This window comes from Bos javanicus, chromosome X (genome assembly GCF_032452875.1).
Source record: "Bos javanicus breed banteng chromosome X, ARS-OSU_banteng_1.0, whole genome shotgun sequence".
Taxonomy (NCBI): domain Eukaryota; kingdom Metazoa; phylum Chordata; class Mammalia; order Artiodactyla; family Bovidae; genus Bos; species Bos javanicus.
The window spans coordinates 7,860,410-7,881,670 of record NC_083897.1 but is presented as its reverse complement, the minus strand read 5'-3'; the positions used below and the strand labels follow the sequence as shown (position 1 = coordinate 7,881,670).

General features: G+C 37.7%; 1 protein-coding gene and 1 non-coding gene across 15 annotated transcripts in view; one reads left to right on the top strand and one right to left on the bottom strand.

Moving 5' to 3' along the window:
- The window catches only part of THOC2 (THO complex subunit 2), a 118,753-nt gene that overhangs the window by 37,401 nt on the left and 60,091 nt on the right, over positions 1-21,261 (top strand). For all 14 annotated transcript variants that reach the window (XM_061409456.1, XM_061409452.1, XM_061409457.1 and 11 more), the window contains exon 8: positions 4,818-4,984. In XM_061409456.1, the coding sequence (XP_061265440.1) occupies positions 4,818-4,984 (167 nt within the window). The remainder of the gene's footprint in view (positions 1-4,817; positions 4,985-21,261) is intronic.
- LOC133243645 (U6 spliceosomal RNA) lies at positions 7,538-7,644 on the bottom strand. Its single transcript, XR_009735186.1, has one exon. It is a non-coding gene; the product is annotated as a U6 spliceosomal RNA (small nuclear RNA).

Below are 21,261 nucleotides of genomic sequence, written 5' to 3'. Positions count from 1 at the left end.
TTCCTGACCCAGGGATCGAACCCAGGTCTCCTTCATTGCAGGCAGATGCTTTAACCTCTGAGCCACCAGGGAAGCCCATCTAGGCATAATTGATGTACAATAAAATGTGCATATTTAAAGTGTACAGATTGAGTTTTAACACATATATACACTTGTGAAAACATCTCCACAATCTAGATAATGCACATTTCTATCACCCACCCTCCAAATTTCCTCTTGTCTCTTTGTATTTCATTCCTCCTTACTCCCTATTTCCTCCCGGAATAATCAATGATCTGCTTGCTTTCTTTTTTATAATGCTGTTGCATTTTTTTTTAATTTGTAAAGTTTTAAAAATATTTTGTCTGTACTTGGTCTTCATTGTTGAACATGGGTTTTCTCTAGTTGTGGTGAGCAGGCTCCAGTTGCTTTGTGCAGGCTTCTCATTGCAGTGGCTTCTCTTGTTGCAGAGCACACACTCTAGGGCATGCAGGCAGCAATAGTTGTGGCTTGTGGGCTCTAGAGCATGGGCTCAGTAGTTGTGGTGCATGGGCATGCCATGTTACCCCATGGCATGTGGAATCTTTCTGGAGCAGGGATTGAACCCATGTGCCCTGCATTGGCAGGTGGCTTCTTAACCACTGGCCCACCAGGAAAGTTCAGTGATCTGCTTCCTAAACTATAGATTAGTTTACATTTTCTGTAATTCTTTTATAAATGAAATCATACAGTGAACTTTTTTTTTTTTTTGGTCTGAGTTATTTCATTCAGCATAATTATTTTGTAGTTTATCCATGTCGTTGCTTGTATTAGTCGTTCTTGTTATTGTTGAGTAGTATTCCACTGTATATTTACAGTTATACTGTACTACATTTTATCCATTCACTTGTTGATGGATATTTGAGTGTCCTATTATAAATAAAGCTGCTGTGAATATTTGTGTATAGGTCTTTATATGGACATAAACATTTTTTCTCTTGAGGTAAAACCTAGGAATGAAATGGCTGGGTCATATGGTAGGTGTTAAGTTTAACTTTTAAGGAAGCTGGTGATTTTATAAAGTAGTCATACTATTTTACATTGTATATTTCCACCAGCAGCATTTAAAAATTCCAGTTGCTCTTTTGGAGTACATTCATAGACCATACTTTTTGAGGGTGCAAGGAAAGGCAAAAATATTCAGAAGTTTTCTTCCCAGAGCTTTAGGTAAACATCTCTGGAGAATTTATGAAAGTCGAGCTCTTTTCTATAAGATGATCATTGTATTGGTCCTTTCTTTCTTTAGTATGAGAAGTGGAAGAAAAATGTATTCTAAGCTTTGGTTTCATAAAAGGAAGAAAGAAATACTTAAATTTGGAGGGTTTGGTTTTCTAAGTGATGGCTAAGATACTGCAAATTAGACATTAGCTTTATAGCATTTAATACACTTAAGTGTGGAGATAATAAAAGTAACTCTTTAATAGAGAAATCATTAATACATTATATAAGAATTTTCTTTGAAAAATCCTCTAAGTCATCCATAATGTACAGTGGTTAGACCCAACAACTCTCCCTCAATTGACAGTGTTCTTTTTTGCTCCAGCATTAGAATAAATCAGTGTTTATTTGCTTGCCGCAGATGAAGTGGTTAGCTTGTATTAGGGGCTATGCCTAATGAAAAATCTGTTATTAAAAATACAAGAATTCCATTCACAAGGCATAAGGGAACTGATATAAACTGAGGGAACAGCAGAGTGATGTGCTCACTCTGGGTCATCAGCATATATTATTTTGAGATGAATGGTGGATGAAATTGACTATATCATTTATTTTTTAAATTAATTTTTAAAATTTAATTTTTATTATAGTTGTTTTACAATGTTGTGTTAGTTTCTACTGTACAGCAAAGTGAATCAGCTATACATATACATATAGCCCGTCTTTTTTGGATTTCCTTCCCATTTAGGTCATCACAGAACTTTGAGTAGAGTTCCCTGTGCTATACAGTAGGTTCTCATTAGTTATCTATTTTATACATAGTAGTGTGTATGTGTCAGTCTCCGTCTCCCAGTTCATCCCACTTCCCCCTTCCCCCTTGGTGTCCATATGTTTGATCTCTGCATCTGTTTTCTCTATTTCTGCTTTGTAAATAAGTTCATCTGTACCATTTTTCTTGATTCCACATATAAGTGATATTATGCAATATTTGTTTTTCTCTTTCTGACTCACTCTGTGTGACAGCCTCTAGGTCCATCCATGTCTCTGCTAATGGCACAATTTCATTTTTTTTTAATGGCTGAGTAATATTCCATTGTATATATGTACCACATCTTTATCCATTCATCTGTTGATAGACATTTAGATTGCTTCCATTATCCTGGCTGTTGTAAATAGTGCTTCAACGAACATTCGGATGCATGCATTTTTTTTGAATTATGGTGTTCTCCAGGTATATGCCCAGGATTGGGATTGCTGGGTCTTATGGTATTAGGTTGATGAAAGAGTAATTGCGGTTTTGGACCCTGAATTTTAAATCATTATAACTAGACTCAAAGACATCTTTATTAATCAAAATAGGAACCATTACAGTCAACATATTTTTGCCAATGAGAAATAAGTTTGTTTATTCCTGTAGCATAAAAATCTGTGCTTTGGGATTCAGTGAACTTTGGAAAATATTTTCTGTCTCCTGATGATTGTGGAAGCATTTTCCCTGCAAAAGGTTGTCGAGATGCTTGAAGAAGTGGTAGTTGGTTGGCGAGAGGTCAGGTGAACATGGCAGATGAGGTGAAACTTCATAGCCCAATTCGTTCAACTTTTGAAGCATTGGTTGTGTGCTGTGCAATTGGGTGTTGTCGTGGAGAAGAATTGGGCCCTTTCTGTTGACCATTGATGGCTGCAGGCGTTACAGTTTTCCATGCATCTCATTAATTTGCTGGGCATACTTCTCAGATGTAATGGTTTTGCTGGAATTTAGAAAGCTGTAATGGATCAGACTGGCACACACAGACCACCAAACAGTGACCATGACCTGTTTTTGGTGCAGGTTTGGCTTTTGGAAGTGCTTTGGAGCTTCTTCTTGGTCCAGTCACTGAGCTGGTCATCGCTGGTTGTTGTATAAAATCCACTTTTGTCGCATGTCAAAATCCAGTCGAGAAGTGGTTTGTTGTTGTTGCATAGAAAAAGAGAAGATGGACACTTCAAAGTGATGACTTTTCTGATTTGCAAGTCAGCTCACAAGGCACCCACTTATCAAGCCTTTTCACCTTTCCAATTTGTTCAAATGCCAAATCACCACAGAATGGTCGACGTTGAGTTCTTGGGTAACTTCTCATGTAGTTGTAAGAGAATCAACTTTGATGATCCTCTCATTTGGTTGTTGTCAACTTCCAATGGCCAGCCACTGTGCTCCTCATCTTCAAGGGTTTTGTCTCCTTTGCAAAACTTCTTGAACCACCATTGCACTGTATGTTTGTTAGCTGTTCCTGGGCCAAATGCGTTGTTGATGTTGCGAGTTGTGTCCACTGCTTTACGACCCATTTTGAATTCAAATAAGAAAATTGCTCAAATTTGCTTTTTGTCTAACATCATTTCCCTGGTCTAAAATACATATGAAATAAATAGCAAGTAATAAGTTACTAGCCAAAAAACATAAAGTGAGAAATGCACGTTAAAATGATACAGAACATAAGCATATTTATTTAAGAATGCATTCTAATATCAAATGGCAAAGCTCAACAATGCAAAACCACAGTTACTTTTGCACCAACCTAATAGTTCTGTTTTTAATTTTTTAAGGAACCTCTATACTGTTCTCCATTGTGGTTGTACCAGTTTACATTCCCACCAATGGGAGTGTAAGGCCAGATACTATAAAACCCTTAGAGGAAAACATAGGCAAAACACTCTATGACATAAATCACAGCAAGATCTGTTTTTGACTATATCATTTAAATGATTTGTCTTTTTTATTTTGCATTGTTTATTATGTGTAAATGGTTGCATTCTCAAATGCACATAGGGTCTAACTGCACTATAATATGATTATAGTAACAGCTGAAGATGAATGAAAATAGAGGTAATAATAGTATTGAGAGTAGAGTGGCTGATAGGAATGTTTATTAAATTCATGTCTATTGGCCTTTTTAACTTACTCTAGGAGATTAGCAAGGGTAAGTAACCATCAGTCCCTATTAAGTGCTTCTTTCCCTTCTCTTTCCTGATCTACCTAGATTGTTTTCTTACTTCTCTGTTTGCTTGTGTTTTGTCCCCAGCCCCTTGGTATTCTCATATCTTTAGTATCAGCAGTGTACCTGATTTCCTTTAGAATTACTGCCAAAAACTATCAATATATAATTACTTTTTGTAGCTTTGTTGTGTATATAAGATAAACTAAAATATGATTCTAAAAATGATGCTCTACTTTCACAAACCTGAGCTTCTAACTTGTTTATCCACATTCCAAATAGTTCTGCATAAAAGTTGTCTAACTTGTAAAACACGTTGTTTGATTTTCATATTTTGATAAGAATTAAAAATGTGAATCTCTTTCACTAGTGTGAGTAAACAAGAATTGATGAGATAATGTGGCATAGAAGGTTCACTTAGCGTCACAGGGTCCTGGGCTCAGCTGTGTTAGTAATCTGCTCTGTAATCCTGGGAAAGTCATGTTTCTCATCTGTAAAATGTGGGGGGTTGTCTTGATGACCTTGAAAAAGAAGATTTCCCTCTGGGGCAGAGAAGGCAAACTTGTAAAAGAAGTTGTCTTTATTTTATGTAAGTTGTCCCTGAAAGTTAATGATTTTTCTAGAAATGATGTATAATCACTTTTGAATTTGTGTATATCTCATCTGTTACAGGATGCTTTAATCTGGATCCCAATAGAGTTCTGGATGTCATTTTAGAAGTGTTTGAATGCAGGCCAGAACACGATGACTTCTTTATATCTTTATTAGAATCTTACATGAGTATGTGTGAACCGCAAACACTGTGTCATATTCTTGGGTTCAAATTCAAGTTTTATCAGGTAAAAAAAAAAATGTGTGTGTATGTATATGTGTGTGTGTATAAATTTTGTGATTTAATATGTCAAATTTACTTTGAATTTTATTTGTAAACGATTGGTTTCAGCTCAGCCATTTTAGTAGAAGGGATAAGAAACTACATTAGTGGTATGAATGATGTGATGTGAAGGCCTCGAAGAAAGCCTAATAAATTTTTGCCTTGAGAGAGATGGAGTCAGGGAAGACTTACAGATATAACATTTTTTTTTGGAACCTGGTGCTTGAAGGCTGTACGAGTTTGTTGAGAGTTGTCTGTGCAGAAGTAACAAATAGCGTGTGAATGAAGACATGGGAGACAGAATGTATATAACAAGTTGAAGAAATGGTACTTAGTCTCATGTGGCTGGATTGTAAGATATGGGGGAAAAAGGGACAGGAAGTGAGGTTGGAGAGGTTGGCACAACTTTAGATTGTCAGGAGCCTTGAATGCTGTGTTGAGTTAGAATTTTATCATATGGGTAGTTACCATTGAAATTTTTTATGGATGTGAATAAATTCTTGAGGCCTATCTTGCATCATTTTTTACTTAAACCACTGCGTAGTTATCTTGCAGATCTGTGGCCTCTGATTATTTCTCTTTCAATCCATCTTTCATATTATGGATGTACTACTGTTACATGCTGAAAGAGATCTAATTAACACACTGCTTAAAAATCTTTGCTGGCAGGATGAAATTCAAACTTCTAAATGTAGCAGAAAAGGCTCTTCACAATCTAGTCCCATTCTTTCTTTCCAGCCTTATCTTTAGTAATTTTTTTCCAGTCACATCTAATATTCTAGTCATATTAAATTACTAGCTGTTACTTGAACTTTGGTATGGGCATTGCTATGTATAGACCTTTGTCTAAATGCAGTTCCTTATAACTGGAAAATGTACTTACCCACCCCTTTCATCTGTCTTTTCTTCATCTTGTAAATTCTTATTTATTCTTTAAGATCAAGTACTTCTTGAACTATAAAAGTTTTTGGTGGACACTTCACCCATGCAGAGTTTAAGTCACTTCTTAAATTCTGTTCTCATAAAACTTAACTCAGACTTTTAGCACTTATCAGGTTATATTGGAATAAACTGTGTCTGTCTCCTTTGCTAGGTTGTGAGTCATTTAGGACAGGGTCTATATTTTACTGATTTCTCTTGATTGATTTTATTGCTTAGCCTGTAGTAAAAGTTGAATGATCTGTGTTTTAGGAAGATAATTTTCGCAATAGCGTGGCGGATTTTAATGTAATAAGGCCTCTGTTGTCTTTCTGGTCTGGCTTTTCTGATTTGTCTACCTGCCTGGGATTTTCAACTAGTCAGGAAATACTCATTTACTGAGTTTTTATGGTATGTTGTTGCTTTGTGTTAAGCACTGAGGATACTCTGGAAAAGAGTGTCTATTCCTATCCCTGAGAGCTCAAGTTCAGGATAGAAGGATAGCTTCTTTTAGGATTCTTAAATATAATCCACCTACTGCCTTTGGTTATCTTAATTTTTCCATTTCTCTATAATGTTCCAGAAGATAACTTAGTTCAGAACTAAAAGCATATAGCTTTTTGGTACCAAACAAGAGAAGTGTCAAGGATTTGGGGCAAGGGCATTTCACCTTTGTTTAAAAATTAGTGATGATAGTCATTCCTATTCCTACTGGCAGCCAGGGAGTCTACTCTTAGTATAGAGAAAGAGAAGTTCAGGTGTTTAATTGCACCTTGATTGTTTTGGATTTGAGAACATGAAGCCAACTGCTGAAGTGACAGGGTAGCTGAAATTTAACTTGAGCATGATTAATTAGAATATAGGTTAGGACTTTGGAGACTGAGGGTTTCAGGGCTTATTGCAGTGAATAATGATGACCTACTGCTTAATATAGTATTGTTAGTTGAATATCAGTTTTAGAATTAAAACTTTCTGTATGACACTATTCCTCATAATGGTAACACTTTTTGAACTGAATTAAAATATCCCTGGGGGTTAACCAATGTTGGAATGATCCTTTTTTTTTTTTTCTTTTTTTTTTCTAATTTTATTTTATTTTTAAACTTTACATAATTGTATTAGTTTTGCCAAATATCAAAATGAATCCGCCACAGGTATACATGTGTTCCCCATCCCGAACCCTCCTCCCTCCTCCCTCCCCATACCATCCCTCTGGGCCGTCCCAGTGCACCAGCCCCAAGCATCCAACATCGTGCATCGAACCTGGACTGGCAACTCGTTTCCTACATGATATTTTACATGTTTCATTGCCATTCTCCCAAATCTTCCCACCCTCTCCCTCTCCCACAGAGTCCATAAGACTGTTCTATACATCAGTGTCTCTTTTGCTGTCTCGTATACAGAGTTATTGTTACCATCTTTCTAAATTCCATATATATGCGTTAGTATACTGTATTTATGTTTTTCCTTCTGGCTTACTTCACTCTGTATAATAGGGTCCAGTTTCATCCACCTCATTAGAACTGATTCAAATGTATTCTTTTTAATGGCTGAGTAATACTCCATTGTGTATATGTACCACAGCTTTCTTATCCATTCAAAAAATATGGAACGCTTCACGAATTTGCGTGTCATCCTTGCGCAGGGGCCATGCTAATCTTCTCTGTATCGTTCCAATTTTAGTATATGTGCTGCTGAAGTGAGCACGGAATGATCCTTTTTTAAAAAAAAGTAGATAATGGGGCCTTTGTCTTACATAAGAAATGCCCAACCAAAAAATATTTGATTTAGAAATAACCTATTATTGGAAAGAGTAACCCTGGTATTGTTCTGTATAACACCATTTGCTTATTTTTATTGCCTGAGCAATCTTATTTTGGGAATCTGTAATCTTAAGGACCACTGAGGGCAGGGGAAGAAATGTAAGAGATTTTAGATAATTTGTAGTCTGGTGAGGTAAAGTAAGAAAAGCCACGAAAATCAAGAACTGCTGAGGGCTTCTAACCTGGGGAATTGGTTCCTAAGCATGTATGCTCACCCTGTGTACTGGTCTCTTGCCTAAGTCTACCCACCCCAACCCCCTGCCATCACTTCCTGAAAATGTTTACTCCCCCTGTCCACAACCCATATTTTCACCAATTGGAAGTTATTGGGATTAACAGGGTTCTTTTAATTTTTTTTCCTTAATGCTAGGACTTCTAGGCAAAGGTAATTATTTCTGCTATAAAGTCAGAGTGATTTTATTCTGATTTCAACCTGGGATTACCTGTACTGGATGTCTTGACTTGGAAAGTTGGTAGGGATATAAGCAGTTTTAGAACAGACTTTGGAAAATTGGGCTGATTCAGTTCCCTTAACAGAGATTGCTGGAATAGAGGGTTTAGGGTCAGCACGAAGGGCAAGAAGAAAGGAGTACTAGAAAGTGTGAGGATACTGAAAGACAAACTTGGCTGGGTTTATCTTGCCACAGGAAGAGGAAGGAGATGATGACTCTCACTCTTGTCCCAGCTTTTTGGTTTCTTGATTCAGAACACAGTAATAGTGGTACCATGGTGTTATGCACTATTATAACCCTAATATACTCATTTAAGGAATATTGACTGAACACCTCCTATGTGTCAGGTAGTGTCCTAAGTGCTGCGACTACATATGTAAGCAAATAAAAATCCTTGCCTTCATGATGCTTATATTCTAAGCAAAGGTGATCAATGAGAGGGGGCAAAAGAAGAAAGAGAGCAGCATAAGGAAGAATGAGAGTACTAGAGTGGTGAAGTGGCAATTTTAAACAAAAAAGTAAGAGTAGACCTCTTTGAAAAGGTGAGTTTATTTAAGCAAAGAAACAGATGATGTGAGAGTGTAAACTGCAGATATTTGGAAGAGCCTCCAGGCAAAGAGAACAGCTAGGGCAACAGTCTTCAGGTGTGAGCATGCCTAATGTGTTGAATAACAGCGAGGAGACCAGTGTGGCTGGATGAGAGTGATTGAGTGGGAGAGCGGTAGTGGGTGAGGTCAAAGATGAGGGACCATATCACGTGGACTGGTGCAAGGTTTCTGACTTCCAGTGCCCAGTGAAGCCAGTGGAGGTTTTGAATGATATGATCTGGTGTAGTTTTTTTCATTTTGTTTTTCTTTTACCTTTTAATTTTATTATGAACATTTTTAGACATATAGAAAAGAGTGAATAGTGTGAATACCCTTAACTCTATCACCTAGAAGTATGTTTATTAACACATTGGTATAATTTGGGGGGGAAATATTAATTTATATTACAGATCATGAATGGTTGGTTGCTCCTAAATACATTAATTTGTATTTTTTAACAGTAAGGACATTTTTCTATACAACCATGATACTAATTTTATATCTAACTAGACTGCTATCATAGCTCAGACCATATTTAGATTTTCTAAGTTGTCCCCCAAATGCATTTTACACCTGGTTTGTTCAAATGATGATCCAGTCAAAGACCACACAAATATAATATTTGATTTTGGGGATTTTTTTTTACTCTCTTTCAGTTTAGAATAATTTCCCCCACCCCTTCCATTAATGGCAGTCACTTGTTGAAGAGAAATTCCCAAAGAGGACTCCACCTTTTGGATTTATCTAATTGCTTTTTGTGGTTGGTTTAATTTGTTCTTTATCCCCTGTTTTTCTTATATGCTTGAAGTTAGGGCTAAAGGCTCGACTATGTTCAGGTAAAATATTAGTGGCAAAAATACTTCATAGGTTGTGTTATATGTTTTATATTGCATAGCATCTAATACTGGCTTCTAATATTTCAGTAAGTTGATGACAATATAATCCCTCCATTATACAATGACATTTCCCCATCTTGTCAACAGCAAGTTATCTGTAGGTTGATATTTGGTAACATGTGAATATCCAGTTTTTCATCAATCTTTCATTAAGTGTAATGTAACTACATGGATGGTAGTTTTTTGAGTCAGTTATTTCCTTTGGTGTTCCAAATTGTTGGTTCACTAATTTTATCTTGCCGTCTACATTTATGAGCCATCAGTTGTCCCTTATTAACTTGAGTTGTTTGGTTATTCTGCAGTACAGTTCCTACTAGGAAGACAGACAAATACTTCATTTTTTCCCCCACATTAATTACTAGCCATCAGAGTAAGGAGTTTCTTTAGTAGACACATCTAATGGTGACATGAGTGATGTGTGTGTGAGAAAGAGACAAGAGAGACAAAAAGAGTGTGTACATATGCATTTTGACTTAGGTTTTCAAAGAATCAATATGGTTATGGTAGTAGTGGAAGTAGATAATGTTCTGAATATATTTTGAAGGTAGAGCCAATAGTATTTGCTGATGGATTAGATATAGAATGTGAGAAAGTAGAGTTAGAGACTGTCCTAAATTTTTTTTTTTGGACTGAGCAGCTAAAAAGATAGTTTTCGTCATCAACTGAGATAGGGTAAATTTCAGGTGGAATGAGTTTGGAGTACTGTGGGCAGGAATCAGGAATTCAGTTTTGGGCATCTTAAGTTTGAAATACCTGTTAGAGATTCAGATATTCAAGTGGAGATGTTGAGCAAATAACTGGATATTGGATTTGGTGTGCTGGAGAAAGCACTTGAACTAGAAAGGGCTAGAGATAGAAATGTGGGTGCCAAAAGCACATAGATGATATTTAAAGTTGTGATACTGGATGAAATCATTAAGTTGGATAAGAGAACCAAAGGCTGAGCCTTGGGGTACTCTGATGTTAAAGGGCCTGGGAAAAGAGGAGGAGCCAGCAAAGGAGATATAGAAGGAACACATGTAAGGTAAGAGGAAAACAAGAATATAGCATCTTGGAAGCTAAATGGAAGGAGTGATCAAGTCTGTTAAATGTCTCTGACAGGTCATTTAAGATGAGGACTGAAAAATGGATTTATTAGCAGGGAGTTCAAAACTAGCCATATTTGTAGAGTTTGAGTGATGTTAAAAGAGAATGGGAAGAATGGAATTAGAGACAATGAGAATAGACAACTCTATAAAGGAGTTGCTACAGAGAGGCACAGATAAATGGAGGGGTAACTGAGGAAGTGAACTCGAGATTTTCTTTGAAGATAGGAGAGAGACTGTTTATGTGTTGATGGGAATGATTGAACAGAAAGAAAACTGGTGATGTAGGAGAAAGAGGAGCAAATTATTGGATTAGTGTTCTTGAATAAGATAGAATGCAGCTTATAGCGTAAGTGATGGATGAACTTTATATAGGACCACAGGGAATTCACATATAATAACAGGTGGAAAGGTAGCATATGTGGGTACACTTGTTGGTAGGTGGATAGATCTGATGGTGAGAATTTGTAGAGGTCCTGTTGATTGATCCAGTTTTCATGCTGAAATAGAAAGCAAGTTCATCAGATGAGAAAGGGAATGATAGAGGAGGTATTGGAGCTTAGAAGAGAAAGTAGGAAATAGTTGCGTAAGAGAGTATGAGAGTGAATGGACTAGAGAAATAAGAGTATAATTGGCCAGTGACATTAAGGACCCACTTGAGGGTGGATATGTGAAATTAGTACTTTGAGGAGTTGTAGCTATTGGTAATATTAGAATTTAGGATATGGAGTGAATGGCTAAAATAGAGTAGAGGAGGTCTTTGCAAGAGTGGAATTCAAGGAACTAAGAAACCAGCATGTTGGAAGTATCACTAGCATGTATATGATAATCTCTAAAAATTAAGAAAGGAATAGAGTTGGAGAAAGTGACACTGAATCAAAAGCTAAGGTCATTCATTGCTAAGTAAAGGGCAGTGACCCAGGGGTCCATAGATGACAACAATAATACATAACTAAAAGTGGCAGAGTACAGAACTCAGAGCTCTGTCCCTTCAGAAAAGCAACTGATGAACTGGCAAAAAAACTGTCAGTCAACTTTCACAGAACTCTGGAATTTAGTAAAAACTTAAACAACCAAGAAATGATTTGGTGAAGAAAGAAGCTGCTGTTTGGGATAAGAGAGCTCTGTGGCATTTTAAATTGCCTGCCTGCTATCTCACACCCAGATTGATGGTAGCTGTGAAGATAAAAGCAGGCATTCCTAGTACAGATTGCTAATGCCTGAGGATATAAAGAATTGTTCTCAAAGAATTTGGCCTGTCTGGCTACTCCCTGAAGGATTGGTGCAAGGGCTTGTCTTTGTTTTGCCTGACTGGGAGCATCCCTCGGGCTAGGGTGAAAGTGAGGTCGTTCAGTCTTGTCCCACTCTTTGCAACCTCATGGACTATAGCCTACTAGCCTAACTATGCTTCTCCGTCCATGGGATTTTCCAGGCAAGAATACTGGAGTGGGTTGCCATTTCCTTCTCTAGGAGATCTTCCCGACCCAGGGATTGAACCCGGGTCTCCCACATTGTAGGCAGATGCTTTACCATCTAAGCCACCAGGGAGTCCAGGGAAGATCCCATCCATGGGAATCTCCTAAAAATACCTTTTGGATAATGGTATACCCTGCCACACAGTGTCCAGTGGTGCCTTATATAGTCTGAGGAGCAGAAACAGAAAAGAATGAAGAAAAATATTAGAGCCTAACAGACCTATGGGACACCATCAAGTATACCAATATGTGAGGAGTTCCTTGGCTGTCCAGTGGTTAGGACTTGATGCTTTCACTGCCGTGACCCTGGGTTCAATCCCTGTTTAGAGAACTAAGATCCCATATATGGTGTAGCCAAAAAAAAAAAAAAAGTGTGTCAGTATGTATATTGTGGAGTCCCAGAGGCAGAGGGGAGAGAGAGAGAAAAGGACAGAATATTTGAAAAAATAATGGTGGAAACCTTCTCAAATTTGATGAAATATATGAATCTACACATCTAAGAAACTTGAGGAACACCACATGGGATAAACTCAGATCCATACTGAGACATATTATAGTCAAATTATAATATAGTATATTATATATATATATATATATATATATATATATATATAATAGTCAAAGACGGAATCTTGAAAGCAGCAAAACAGATGTGACTCATTCATACAAGTGACCTCAATAAGATTGACAGCTGATTTCTTCAGAAGGCAGTGGAATGGACTATGTAAAGTATTGAAAGAATGAAACCAAGAATTCTATATCCAACAAAACTATCCTTCAAAAATGAGAGATTATGATATTCCAAAATAAAAGCTGGGGGAGTTCATCGCTAGCAGACCTGCCCTACAAGAAATGCTAAAGTGAGTCCTTTGGATTGAAATGAAAGGACACTAGACAGTAACTTCAAGCCATATGAAAAAATAAAGAACATTAGTAAATGTAACTACATAGCTAAATATAAAAGCCAATATTATTATAATTTTTGATTTGTAGTTTCTCCTTTTTTCTGATATGATTTAAAAGACAAAAGAATAAAACAAAAATTATAATCTAGTTGACACACAATGTGTGACAATATAAAGGGGGGAAGGATAGAGATTTATAGATGCACAGTTTGTATAATATTGAAGCTAAGTTGATATTAATTCAAAATATGTTATTATAAGTTTAGAATGTTAATTGTTAACACTCAAGGTGACCATTAAGAAAATACTTAAAAAATAAATAGAAGAGGAAAGGAACAGGGAATTTAAAAAAATACTAAAAAAGTGATGGAGGAAATGAGAAACAGTAAAATAAGACAGGAAACAGTAAATGGCAGAAGTCCTTCCTCATTACCAATTATTTAAATGCAAATGGGTTAAACTTTGCAATTAAAAAGCAGCATTTGGCAGAATGTATAAAAAAGCAAGATCCAGACCCACCAAGATCACATGACTTTTCTATAGTGTTAAAATTCATTGTAATAAAATGAGAGGGAAAAAAAGCATGATTCAACTATATGTTATCTATAAGAGACTTACTTTAAGATCCAAAGATACAAATATATTGGAAGCGAAAGTATGTAAATAGATAACCAATGCAAACAGTATCCAGGAGAGATGGGGTTGCTATATAGACTTTTAAGTCAAATTTTTTTATAATAGATATCAAAAGACATATATTGATAAAGGGTCAGCCTATCAGGAACATAAAGCAGTTAATAACTGTATATGCACCAAACAGAGCCTCAAAATATATGAAGCAAACATTAGCAGGGTTGAAGGGGGAAATAGACAGTTCTACAGTAACTATTGGATATTTCCATACCCCACTCTCATTAGTGGATAGAAAAATTTAGACAAATTATCAGAGAGGAAATAGAGGACTTGAGCAACACTGTAAACCAGTTAGACTTAACAGACATATATAGAACAGTCCATTGGACAACAGTAAATTACACATTCTTCTCTAGTACACATGGAACATTCTCCAGGATAGACCTTATATTAGACAACAGAACAAGTCTCAATACATTTATAACATTGAAATCATGCAAAATATTTTCTTGGACCACAGCGGAATGAAACTAGATCACAAGAATAGTGAAGGATAGTGAGCAATAGAAAATTCAAAGCTGGGTGGGCTTTAGGGAGCATGATGGAGAATAGTCTGAAAACAAATATAAAAAAAAAGATGATTCATACCCTACCTCCAGTCCTAGTATTGTGAGGGGTCCAGGGAAAATAGCCACCACTTGACTGGGTTACAGTGGGAGTGGTGTTCCTAGTGAATGCTAGGCTCTGTTCAAATGTTAAGGTGAAAGGGGGGAGGAGAGGTTGAGAGGATACATTTAGAGAAGAGTTTCAAGGCATAGGGGGTTTTGCTGAGGATGGGTCCTGAATTCCAGAGGATTCCATAGAAGTTCTTTAAGAATGTGGATGCATGAGAGAGGACAGAACAGGGATTGTGCAGAGCGATATGAAGATCAGAGTACAGGAATTGACATTTGGCCCTGAGAGTTGGAGGCTTCTTGTGGCACACTTAAGCAGAGTTCATGGGGGAAATGTGAATATTCCTGGTGGATTCAAGTCAGTGAGCTTTTGTGGTTTTGCTCTGAAACCATGACCACCATTTGTTTTCATGGAAAAAATGTTTTGATACTAAAATAGCCATTTAAAAACAATTAAAATCAAACTGTTGTTAAGTTGAGGACTTAATCTGTCTTAAAAATCATGGTGAAATAATGCCTTTTAAAATGTATTTGTTAGTTTCATTAGCTTCATATGTGCATAACACATATCACAATTATGGGAGGAGGTTTACTCATAAAGATCAGTGTTGAGTAGAAGCAGAACATGGCGGGGGCGGTCCTAAGATGGCAGAGGAATAGGACAGGGAGACCACTTTCTCCCCCACAAATTCATCAAAAGAATATTTAAACGCTGAGTAAATTCCACAAAACAACTTCTGAATGCCGGCAGAGGACAGCAGGCACCCAGAAAAGCAGCCCAGTGTCTTTGAAAGGAGGTAGGAAAAAATATAAAAGACAAAAAAAAGGACAAAAGAGGTAGGGACGGAGCTCCATCCTGGGAAGGGAGTCTTAAAAAGAGAGAAGTTTCCAAACACCAGGAAACACTCTCACTGTGGCGAGCCTTGGAACCACAGAGGGCAACATAACCAGGAGGAAAAATAAATAAATAATTAAAACCCACAGATTACGTGCCCAACAGTAACTCCCCCAGCGGAGAAGCAGTGCAGATGCCTGCACCCCCACTAGCAAGCAGGGGCTGGGGAGGGAGGCCCCGGGCTGCATTGGTTAGAGTAAGAACCGGGCCTGAATGCCCCAAGAGCAATCTGAGGGAACTAACTTGGGCTAGCAAACCAGACTGTGGGATAGCTACCACGCGAAAAGCCCTAACCTTAGACACCACCAGGCCTGCTCACAGAACAAAGGACTGAGCAGAGCTAGCCGGCTGCAGACCATCCCCCTCCGGTGACAGGCAGCCAGAGCTGGAAGGGGGCAATCACAGCCCCAGAGAGACATTAACTACCAAACTGCAAGCAGGCTTCTTTGCTAACTAAGACTTCTTGGGGTTCTGGACGGTCAACATCCGCCTGAGAAGGTGCGCCAGCTGTACAGCCAGAAAACCTGAGCAGCAGGGATGGGGGAGGCAATAAGTCGCAGCGACTGCACTCACCAAACACCTGAGCTGCTCGGACCTGGGAAGGGCACAAAACGCAGGCCCAACCGAGTCTGCACCTCTGAGGACTACCTGAGTGCCTGAAGCTGAGTGGCTTAGATCTAGGAGGTCCATGCAGCCCAGGGCAAGCCTCCGATGGTTCCCAGTGGTGCAGCCTAGAGCCTAAGCAGTGTGGGCAGGGAGGGTTCATGTGCCGTGAGCGGGGGCAGGCCCAGTGTGGTTGAGACACTGCGAGCACATGCCAGTGTTATTTGTTTGCAGCGTCCCTCCCTCCCCACAGTGTGACTGAACAAGTGAGCCTAAAAAAGTGTCCACCATGTCCCCCTTGTGTCAGGGCGGAAATGAGACACTGGAGACCAGCAAACAGAAGAGCCTTGGAAGTGACAGGTGCAATAGATTAAAACCCTGTAGTTAGTACCGACTACATAGGAAGGGGTCTATAGATCTTGAGAAATATAAGCCGGACCAAGGAACTATCTGAAAATGAACTCACCCCACACTGCCCACAACACCACCAGAGAAAGTCCTAGATATATTTTTTCTATTTTTACTATCATTCTTTTTTTTAAGTCCTCTATTACTCCTTTAATTTTCATTTTTATAACCTACTATTACTTTGCAAAAAAAAAGAGACCCTATTTTTTAAAGCAAACTTCATATATATATATATTTATAATTTTTGTGACTTTGTTTTTTTCTTTTTTTTTCCTTTAATATTGTATTTTTGAAAAGCCAACCTCTACTCTAGATTTTTAATCTTTGCTTTTTGGTATTTGTTATCAATTTTGTACCTTTAAGAACCCAATCTTCAGTACTCATTTTTACTTGGGAGCGAGATTACTGGCTTGACTGCTCTCTCCCCTTTGGACTCTCCTTTTTCTCCACCAGGTCACCTCTATCTCCTCCCTCCCCCTTTTCTTCTCTACCCAACTCTGTGAATCTCTTTGTGTGTTCCAGACGGTGGAGAACACTTAGGGAACTGCTTAGTGGCTGGATCTGTCTCTCCCCTTTTGATTCCCCCCTTTATCCTCCTAGCCACCTCTGTCTCCGTCTTCCCTCTTCTCTTCTCTGTATAACTCTGTGAACATCTCTGAGCAGTCCAGACTGTGGAGCCCACATAAGGAAGTGATTACTGGCTAGCTTGCTCTCTCCTCTTTGATTCCACCTCATCTCACTGGGGTCACCTCTAACTCCCTCCTCCCTCATCTATTCTCCATGTAAATCTGTGAACCTCTCTGAGTGTCCCTAACTGTGGAGAAACTTTTCATCTTTAACGTAGATGTTTTATCAGTGGTGCTGTATAGATGGAGAAGTCTTGAGACTACTGTAAAAATAAGACTGAAAACCAGAAGCAGGTGGCTTAAGTCCAAATCTTGAGAACACCAGAGAACTCCTGACTCCAGGGAACATTAATCGACAGGAGCTCATCAAATGCCTCCATACCTACACTGAAACCAAGCACCACCCAAAGCCAACAAGTTCCAGAGCAAGACATACCACACAAATTCTCCAGCAACACAGGAACACAGCCCTGAGCTTCAATATACAGGCTGCCCAAAGTTACTCCAAACCCACTGACATCTCATAACTCATTACTGGACACTTCATTGCACTCCAGAGGGAAGAAATCCAGCTCCACCCACCAGAACACTGACACAAGCTTCCCTAACCAGGAAACCTTGACTAGCCACCCATACAACCCACCCACAGTGAGGAAACTCCACAATGAAGAGAACTCCACAAACTGCCAGAATACAGAAAGGCCACCCCAAACACAGCAAAATAAACAAGATGAAGAGAAAAATAAACAAGATGATGAGGAATACACAGCAGGTAAAGGAACAGGATAAATGCCCGCCAAACCAAACAAAAGAGGAAGAGATGGGGAATCTACCTGATAAAGAATGCCGAATAATGATAGTGAAAATGATCCAAAATCTTGAAAATAAAATAGAATCACAGATAAATAGCCTGGAGACAAGGATTGAAAAGATGCAAAAAAGGTTTAACAAGGACCTAGAAGAAATGAAAAAGTGAATATATAATGAATAATGCAATAAATGAGGTCAAAAACACTCTGGAGGCAACAAATAGTAGAATAACGGAGGCAGAAGATAGGATTAGTGAAATAGAAGATAGAATGGTAGAAATAAATGAATCAGAGAGGAAAAAAGAAAAACAAATTAAAAAAACATGAGGACAATCTCAGAGACCTCTGGGACAATGTTAAACGCCCCAACATTCAAATCACAGGAGTCCCAGAAGAAGAAGACAAAAAGACCATGAGAAAATACTTGAGATAATAGTTGAAAACTTCTCTAAAATGGGGAAGGAAATAATCACCCAAGTCCAAGAAACCCAGAGAGTCCCAAACAGGATAAACCCAAGGCGAAACGCCCCAACAAATATTAATCAAATTAACAAAGATCAAACACAAAGAAAAAATATTAAAAGCAGCAAGGGAAAAACAACAAATAACACACAAGGGGGTTCCCATAAGGATAACAGCTGATCTTTCAATAGAAACTCTTCAGGCCAGGAGGGAATGGCAGGACGTACTTAAAGTGATGAAAGAAAATAACCTACAGCCCAGATTACTGTACCCAGCAAGGATCTCATTCAAATATGAAGGAGAATTCAAAAGCTTTACAGACAAGCAAAAGCTGAGAGAATTCGGCACCACCAAACCAGCTCTCCAACAAATGCTAAAGGATCTCCTCTAGACAGGAAACACAAAAAGGGTGTATAAACTGGAACCCAAAACAATAAAGTAAATGGCAATGGGATCATACTTATCAGTAATTACCTTAAATATAAATGGGTTGAATGCCCCAACCAAAAGACAAAGACTGGCTGAATGGATACAAAAACAAGACCCTTATATATGTTGTCTACAAGAGGCCCACCTCAAAACAGGGGACACATACAGACTGAAAGTGAAGGGCTGGAAAAAGATATTTGATGCAAATAGAGACCAAAAGAAAGCAGGAGTAGCAATACTCATATCAGATAAAAAAGACTTTAAAACAAAGGCTGTGAAAAGAGACAAGGACACTACATAATGATCAAAGGATCAATCCAAGAAATAGATATAACAATTATAAATATATATGCACCCAACATAGGAGCACTACAATATGTAAGACATATGCTAACAAGTATGAAAGGGGAAATTAACAATAACACAATAATAGTGGCAGGCTTTAATACCCCACTCACACCTATGGATAGATCAACTAAGCAGAAAATTAACAAGGAAACACAAACTTTAAATGATACAATAGACCAGTTAGACTTAATTGATATCTATAGGGCATTTCACCCCAAAACAATGAACTTCACCTTTTTCTCAAGGGCACACAGAACCTTCTCCAGGATAGATCACATCCTGGGCCATTAATCTAGCCTTTGTAAATTCAAAAAAAATGAAATCATTCCAAGCATCTTTTCTGACCACAATGCAGCAAGATTAGATCTCAATTACAGGAGAAAAACTATTAAAAATGGCAACATATGGAGGCTGAACAACACGTTGCTGAATAACCAACAAATCACAGAAGAAATCAAAAAATGCATAGAAACGAATGAAAATGAAAACACAACCCCAAATCTGTGGGATACTGTAAAAGCAGTGCTAAGGGGAAGGTTCATAGCAATACAGGCATCCCTCAAGAAATAAGAAAAAAGTCAAATAAATAACCTAACTCTACACCTAACAACTAGAAAAGGAAGAAATGAAGAACCCAAGGGTTAGTAGAAGGAAAGAAATCTTAAAAATTAGGGCAGAAATCAATGCAAAAGAAACAAAAGAGACCATAGCAAAAATCAACAAAGCCAAAAGCTGGTTCTTTGAGAGGATAAATAAAATTGACAAACCATTAGCTAAACTCATCAGGAAACAAAGGGAGAAAAATCAAATCAATAAAATTAGAAATGAAAATGGAGAGATCACAACAGACAACACAGAAATACAAAGGATTATAAGAGACTACTATCAGCAATTATATGCCAATAAAATGGACAACTTGGAAGAAATGGGCAAATTCTTAGAAAAGTACAACTTTCCAAAACGGGACCAGGAAGAAATAGAAAATCTTAACAGACCCATCACAAGCACAGAAATTGAAACTGTAATCAGAAATCTTCCAGCAAACAAAAGCCCAGGTCCAGACGGCTTCACAGCTCAATTCTACCAAAAATTTAGAGAAGAGCTAACACCTATCCTACTCAAACTCTTCCAGAAAATTGCAGAGGAAGGTAAACTTCCAAACTCATTCTATGAGGCCACCATCACCCTAATCCCAAAACCTGACAAAGATCCCACAAAAAAAGAAAACTACAGGCCAATATCACTGATGAACATAGATGCAAAAATCCGTAACAAAATTCTAGCAATCAGAATCCAACAACACATTAAAAAGATCATACATCATGACCAAGTGGGCTTTATCCCAGGGATGCAAGGATTCTTCAATATCTGCAAATCAATCAATGTAATACACCACAGTAACAAACTGAAAAATAAAAGCCATATGATTATCTCAATAGATGCAGAGAAAGCCTTTGACAAAATTCAACATCCATTTATGATAAAAACTCTCCAGAAAGCAGGAATAGAAGGAACATACCTCAACATAATAAAAGCTATATATGACAAACCCACAGCAAACATTATCCTCAATGGTGAAAAATTGAAAGCATTTCCCCTAAAGCCAGGAACAAGACAAGGGTGCCCACTCTCACCACTACTATTCAACATAGTTTTGAAAGTTTTGGCTACAGCAATCAGAGCAGAAAAAGAAATAAAAGGAATCCAAATTGGAAAAGAAGAAGTAAAACTCTCACTGTTTGCAGATGACATGATCCTCTACATAGAAAACCCTAAAGACTCCACCAGAAAATTACTAGAGCTAATCAATGAATATAGTAAAGTTGCAGGATATAAAATCAACACACAGAAATCCCTTGCATTCCTATTCACTAATAATGAGAAAATAGAAAGAGAAATTAAGGAAACAATTCCATTCACCATTGCAACGAAAAGAATAAAATACTTAGGAATATATCTACCTAAAGAAACTAAAGACCTATATGTAGAAAACTATAAAACACTGGTGAAAGAAATCAAAGAGGACACTAATAGATGGAGAAATATACCATGTTCATGGATCGGAAGAATCAATAGAGTGAAAATGAGTATACTACCCAAAGCAATCTATAGATTCAATGCAATCCCTATCAAGCTACCAACAGTATTTTTCACAGAGCTAGAACAAATAATTTCACAATTTGTATGGAAATATGAAAAACCTTGAATAGCCAA